Raw genomic sequence first — 7,460 nt, forward strand, 5'->3', positions numbered from 1 at the left:
TATGAGCTCTGAGTTCAATTCCCACTACTAGAAAAAAAAATTCTATGTGATTGAAATTTATTGGCTAGTTTTACCTCCTGAGTAACTAACAGCCTCGCTTGCCGTTTAAATTATGTATACCCCTAGATTGTGAGGCTTCTAAAACTCAATTTTCCTTCAGTCACTTGAGTAGGATAAAAATGCTTGTTAGAGAGCAAATTTTCCCACCCTCCTTTTCCAGAAACCTCCACAGGACACTAATGGGTCCACTGCGACATATCCAAGGGACCCAGGTGCTGCTTGAAAAGACGCTTATCACTGCTGGCAGACTGCTATGCTGAGACTTGTCTCACGGTAAATGAGACAGGTTCCTGTTACCTCCCCTGTATCACAGAACAAAGAAGCCAACTTCTCGGAAACAGAAGGCCCGCAAAGCTATCATTGAACAGATGGAAAGACTCAAGGGCCCTCCACCCTTGACAGTCTCCCGTTTAACTATGAGGCCCTGATTCTCTTCACAGACTGAAAAAGGAAATCCAATTCTATTCGAGAAAACTGGCAGGTCATTTTTCTCCTTAGAGAAAATGGACCACGCAAATTATACACCAAAACCTAATATCTCCACCCCTGGTTGTTGAAAAACAATAGAGCCTCCATTAGCAGCCCTCTGCCCACAGAACACTCTCCAAGAAACTAACTGCAGGATTGGGGTGGAAGCAGAGCCCTGGTGCCCCACTGAAGGCACATCAAAATTGTAATAAAAACCCGCTTTCTGAAACGAAACTAAGCAACTGTTATTTCACACCCACATGCTGCTGGAGCTCATTCAAACACCCTCTGCTGACTTGTTTCAAATGAAAATGTTCAGCTTCCTGGGCAGTGGGAGAGGGCTGATTCACGCTGCTCCCTGTGCGTCAGAAGTATGGGTACATATGCAAAACCGAAGAGGCTGGACATGACTGCTGAGTTCGAAGATTGTCACAATGGAAAGAGCTGGCGCTTACCCACCACCTGTCATCTGTCCTCATCTCCCAGTGCTCAAAGATTAGAGCTCCATATTGCAAGAGAATTCCATATTCAGAGTTCGTTCTATACAGCTTGGTGAAAAAGGGGGATACAGGAAGAGGGGTGAATTACAGGAGGACTGTGCCTTCTCTTGGTGTCACAGGGGACCCAACCTACCCTTCAAGGAGTCTGAAAACAATAAGGGCTCTCAAGGTGATTGGGTAGACCAGAGGGGGACCTCCCCATCCTTTCACTGACAGCTACAGAATTAGAAAACTAAGAGGAGACAAGAAGTAAGCCCACACTTGCCATATGGTTTCTCATAAGAGGAAACAGTCCCTCCCCTACACACACACACACACACACACACACACACACACACACACACACACACACACACAGAGTGTTCCAAAGGATCTGTAACTCAGCAGCCAAGACAGCAGCACATTGCTGGGTTCTGTAGCTCTGTGACTCAGAAGTCACTTTGCTTGCCAGCATATTTAAATGTCAAGTGACATCGCTCTGAAATGACATTTCTCCTGGAAGCCTGGTCCTAAGTTAAATGTCTTCCTGAAGAAGCAAGGCCTAGATGTTAAAGAGCGGCTTCCTCGTAGATGGGCTGCCAACCTCTGAGGGGTACCACACACACCCTAGTACATAAGAAGCCTAAGTCACGGAAACCACATCTAATCCTCTGTAAACAAATCCCCCAAGAACTTCGCCCACGGGAATCACAAATGCCTACTTAAGAAAGAAAATAACAACAAAAAACCAACAACACACAGGAAACAGAAAGTAAAGAAAGGGATGTCAGGGATGTTTTGATGCTATGCAAAGTTTCGAGATCAGGAGCGCTGATGAGATGCTCAGAGTCTGTAATGTACAGAAATAGACAGGTTCCAAGATCGTCACTATCAAAAAAAAAAAGCAGTGCTCATCCACCCCCTTCCATCCATTCTTGTCTCCCAGTGCTCAAAGATTAGAAGTCCTGATGTGCAAGAGGACTTCACATTTAGAGTTTGTTCTATACAGCTTGGTAAAGGGCAATACAGGAAGAGGGAGCGGATTACAGGAGAACTATGTCTTCTCTCTGTGTGTTTCTATCTGTCTCTCCACTCTCTCTCTCTCTCTCTCTCTCTCTCTCTCTCTCTCTCTCTCTCTCTCCTTTAAAAGTAGCATAAGCTCTGATCAAGGTGGCAATATAATTGCTGAATGCTTACACCTCTCGCTTCTGCAAAGAAAGCTTGGTAGCAAGAATCACTGTGCAACCCAGTGAGTATTCCGTGCAGGCTCTCACCACCAGAAAGCCGCCCACAGAGTGGACTGCACTCCCCTTTTACCAAGAACCTTGTGAAACTGTTGATCAGTATTCTCAAGCCACTAAATTAACATAAAACATGGAAGTTCAGCAGGTAGCTTCCAAACTCTTTCTCAGTTGATCGATGGTACATTTACCTTGAATTATACCATTTCTTGTTATGCTCAAAAGGAACAAGGTGTATCCCCAGAGGCATGTAAGATGGTGAACTCCATCCCCAGAGGTCAGAAAACAGATTAAATAACTGGCCTGTCCAGCTTTGAGGAATAGTTTAGCTCAGTTGTGAAAGGCTAATGGAATGAAATCAATCCAGAATCCTGTCTAGAAAGTTGGTGAGATGAGATATACATTCCTAAAACAAGTAAATGACTATGGAGAAGGTAATCTAAGGAAATCGTTTCCACAGGAGGCTAATAACTTACTAGTTTTACAATAGTGATAAGCTTTACTTCTTACATAGCTTAACCAAAGACATTTATTTATAATCACCCATGAGAAACTCAAGACATAACAGTATTCATCTTTCTCATGTTAGTGTCTCTGGAGTTTACTAGGGTCACTGTGGGGGATGAAATTCCTCCTAGTTGAAAAAACTTTGTATAGACAAAACATTCAATCTGAGATGGATTCTCAGGTCTCCAAATGAACCAAGCAACTCAAACTCCCAGAAGGCTTTGCTGTTACCACTGTGGACTACAGGGAGATCAGCGTGGAAATGAAAGATTCTCAATGAACTTTGACCTGAATGGTCATGGATAGAAATGAGCCTTCACCTGAATGTTTGAAGTAGGAAAGGGAAGAAGACTGGCAAGATGCAGGATGGGAACAGGACCCACACAGAACAGTACCTGGGATACGGCAAATATATGCAAATAAGCTGTGATAGTTCACAGTTGAGGAACAGCTAAGGCTGAAGACCCTGGACAACTTAGAGAAAATAAAGGCTGTTACATTGTGTTTATAACATGCTAGACACCATGCTAACATTTCCCTTTCATTTTATTTTTCATTTAATTATAATGACTGAATGCCAGCGTTCAGTACACTCACCCCCAGTTGACCTCACACTATCTCATAGTTTTAATGCCACTTGCATGCAATGACCCCAGATCACTACTTCAGCCTGGACACTGCCTCGAGACCCCAGATTCAGCATGCCTGACTGTGTATTTGACATTTCCAGCTGACTGTCTAAAGGATCTGTGATAGTTACCTGGAGACAGAACTTCCTTTCTATAATCCAACAAAGGCAAGCAGAATCCACCTGCTTCTTTCTCCATGGACCTTCCAAACACACCCATTTCCTCCCTCCATTTCTTGCCGCCTCCACATCTACCACCATTTTGAGACTGGATCTCTGCTTCAACCGCCTACAGGGGATAAAGAAAGGTGAACTCCCCCCACACACCCCTGAGCGACCCTCTGGGTCTATGCATTCCAAACCTTGACATGGCCAAGCAGGTTCCAGTTACCAATGACTGTGGAGACAAGAGCGTAGAACTCCTGGAACAGCAGAGACAACAGGTGTGGAGAATGGTTCTGAAAGGGGGAAGCCTATCAAAGACAGAGTGTCTGAGGACATCCGCAGAGGGACAAAGGAAGCCAGGCTCCAAACGGCCCCTTTGTTCTCCTTCTGATCTCCCTGCACGGGTTCAAGGCCTGAATCAAATCGAACTCCTTTGCCGAGGCCCCCCCCCCCCCCGACCACTTTGAATTCCGTTTGTGCTCGGAGCATTTGACCCAGCATCCAGTGTAAGCCCTTGGCAAGACTTTTGAATGCTTAACACGGACGGCATCACGGGAACAACGGCATGGGCGGCGTGAGAAGGAAGTGGATCTTTTAGAGTAACTAGCTAAGTCCTCGCATAGGAGGTACATTTCAGAGACAGAAACCGGAGCTGTGTTTATCCCAGACGATGACAGGGTAGCCCATGAAGTCACTACAGTCGTGTGGGCAGACTGGGGGCAAGTAGAGGAAGTGGGGGAGGGAAGCACCGGAAGGATGGGGGAGGGTCTTAGGATTGGAGAGGGGGCAGCAGCGATGGGTATAAGGATTTGGCAAGCTCAGACATTCAGTTCCTAATCTTTTCACTCTTAAGTACCATGTAAATGATGAGCTCCCCAAAGAAGGCGGGAAGCCCAGGCTTTAACAACCAGAGGTTAAAACTGACCTACTCAATGAAGTGTGAGGCAAGAAGCTAATGAGGCAAGGGAGAGCCTAGCCAGCGGACATAAGACAAACCTAGGTCTGGTCCTGGCGGATGCAATTGTTTTCTCACTAAGTGGTGCTGGGGGCTTGTCTTCTCACCCTGTGCCAGTCCCGACGCGGGACCGGTGGGACCATCAGCTGGACCTAGTGGAAGAGCCATTCACAACGTCTACCTATCCGGCCTCGTCCAGGCCTGGGTAGGGAAAACACGACCATGCCTCCTTTGCTTTCCCTTCCTGCCATTCAGCGCCCCCTCCCTCACTGAAATGGGTATGGTTGCTCGGTGCTGTGTTCCTAGAAGGAGGCCTGCCACAGCGGGCGCTCAGCAAACGGTGGTTGAGTGTAAATGAACTCGGCTCAATTCCACTTCAGTCGGTAGGGGCATTGAAGAGACTAGAGAAAGTTCCAGGGAGAGCACAGTTAGAAGGAGGTGGACGAGTCTGGAGGTCCCAGTGGGGAGGTCCGCCGGCCTGAGCAGAAGGCTCCCCAGCGCCATCTGGGTGCCGTCCCAACACTCAAGTCCAGGTCTGCACAATTTGCAACTGACCTTCCTGCGGGGAAGCTCGCGTGGGGTGCAACAGCTCGGCTCCAGCGTCGTGCTCCCGCCACCGCGGGGCAATGCACGGCGCCCGCTGCGCACGTAGGTCACCTGCCTCCTTCTGGCGCCGCGCGGAGGGCCGGGGGCGGGCAGCAGGTGCGGCCGGGGCGGCCCCGGGGGATCGCTGCGGCCCGGGGATCCGGAGCCGGCGCGGTGCAACTCCATGCAGAGCCGCAGGCCCAGCAACAGCGCAGCACCGAGCAGCCACCGAGGCAGGGCTCCGCAGCCGCGCCCGGGAGGCCTGGCCGTGGCCATGGCGGGGACCCCGGCCTCAGGCTGCGCTCTGGGTCCCCACCCTCAGCTCCAGGCCGCCTGCAGAGAAGCGTCCCCACTGGCCCCGGGCTGCCAACTGTGGCAACTCCCTAGCGGGACGGGTGTCGGCCCGCCTTCCTCTCTGCGACAGAGGAGGCCCCGGCGTAACCTTATCCTGCCCAGCAGGAAGAGCGATGGGCGGTGGGCTAGACGCGCGCAGCCCAGGCCCCCACTGCCGGGCTGGATGTCACTAGGTATGACAGGCCTGTAAAACCTCATGCAGGGGACAGCCACAGAGCCAGCAAGAGCACATTCCTGGGGGCTCGGGTTCTGATTTCATTTGCCGACGTTACTATTAGATACAGTGGAGGAGGAAAGGTGAGCTGCCAGGTTTTGCACCAAAGAAAAAGTTCTGTCAAGCAGCTCTGTGCCATTAAGCATGATATAAAAATAAAGCATACTTATGCTCGAGTTTACAACTTCTCTCCCTCAAGGAAGGAGGGAGAGAGAGAGAATAGCACTCCATGCAGAAGAATCAAATTAGAGTTATTCGGTTTCTAAATTCTGCCTGAAGCCAATCCGTGCTTTCTCTCAGTGTTATGAAATGTGTGGGGGAGAAGGAAAGGGAAAAAGCCAGCTAAGACATCTGACAGCAGGGAGAGAGGGAACAGAAGTTACCATGGCATGATGTAAATCAAATTAATTTAGCTCCAAACACACACCTCCCCGCTGCCTTGCAGAAATGCAGAGGGACAAATTTATCTCTGGGCAAAAGGCTCCCAGCTGGTATTGCCGTCATCACCTTGACCTTAATTAATAAAACCTAAATGCTCACAGTTGAAGTCCAGGTTTGATGTTCCACTTTCAGTGTTAGAATTCTTTCCCTCCACCTGTCTGGGGTGAGTTTGATTTCTAGATTTACATTCGGGTTCTTTTGGATCCTTTGTTTTTTAAACTATGGCCAGGTACACACAACACACATACACACACACACACACACACACACACACACACACACACACGCACAGCTATATATTCCCCATGCTTCTCTGCAGGCTATCTCTGCTGTCGGTTCTCTCCCCCAGCCTGCCACATGGACAACAGAGACCTAGTATGGAGCCTGGCCCCTTCCCCGTTTGAATTTTGAGATTTTCCATAGGGAGCTCCGCTCTCTGAAATGCCCTTCCATTTCTGCCTGGAGGCCCCATTTATTCTTTGCCACAGAGCACTTAACCTGTTTTCTAACAGCCACAAAAACTCCTCAGCCCAATCTAGACATTCCCTGACCACCACCAGTCCTCAGGCTCCTGAAGGTTCAATAATGCATGAAAATATACACACATGATTGGAATATAAATAGATGATAGATATAGATGATTGATAGATAGATAGATAGATAGATAGATAGTCAGAAAGGCACACAAACAGACATATATCCATTTGCCCACCTCCAGGGAAATTGCAGATAAAGTCTGTATTAAGGAATATAAACAAATACTTCTTTGTTCACACAAACTGTAGGAGACAGCCTCACATCCTGTAATTATTTATGTGAACTGTGTTTGAATCACAACCCTCCCATTGAGCGATGGGAGACGTTAAACAGAGAACTTGGCTTTTCTGAGCTGCTGCTTCCTGTGGGGAGACAGACCGTCATTTAGGGTTACAAATATCACATAACTATTATGTATTTTGTGCCTAAGTAATTCCTGGCCCTCAGAAGCTAGTTTTTTTATCATTTACCAATGAAGAAAACTCTGGGTATTGTTACAAAAAAGTATGCATTTTTAAATATGGGCAAATACATGAAAAAACAAGGTGATCTATAAACATCTTACCAATGACTTAGGATTGTAAATACCTTCTCTTGACTTAGGAGCTCCCAACTAGAACGATAAAAATTCTGTGTGTATGAAAACATCATTAGACACCCATTGTTATGTATAATAAGCATATACTATGTATTATGGTTGGTTTTAAGGTCAACCTGCCACAGATTAGAATCACTTCTGTAGGAGGGCCTCACCTGAAGAACTCTGATTGTCTTGATTGATGAGGAATGGCCCACTCAGACTGTGGGTGACACCTTTGGGAAGCGA

The 7,460-nt window shown here is 47.7% G+C and overlaps 1 protein-coding gene across 1 annotated transcript in view; it reads right to left on the reverse strand.

Moving 5' to 3' along the window:
• Mettl24 (methyltransferase like 24) overlaps window positions 1–5,488 on the reverse strand; it is a 109,700-nt gene extending 104,212 nt beyond the window's left edge. The window contains exon 1 of the mRNA XM_006982786.4: window positions 5,059–5,488. Coding sequence (XP_006982848.1) covers window positions 5,059–5,364 — 306 coding nt within the window. The 5' untranslated portion in view covers window positions 5,365–5,488. The remainder of the gene's footprint in view (window positions 1–5,058) is intronic.
• Window positions 5,489–7,460: the final 1,972 nt, after the last annotated feature.

The sequence above is a fragment of the Peromyscus maniculatus genome, chromosome 16 (genome assembly GCF_049852395.1).
Source record: "Peromyscus maniculatus bairdii isolate BWxNUB_F1_BW_parent chromosome 16, HU_Pman_BW_mat_3.1, whole genome shotgun sequence".
NCBI lineage: Eukaryota > Metazoa > Chordata > Mammalia > Rodentia > Cricetidae > Peromyscus > Peromyscus maniculatus.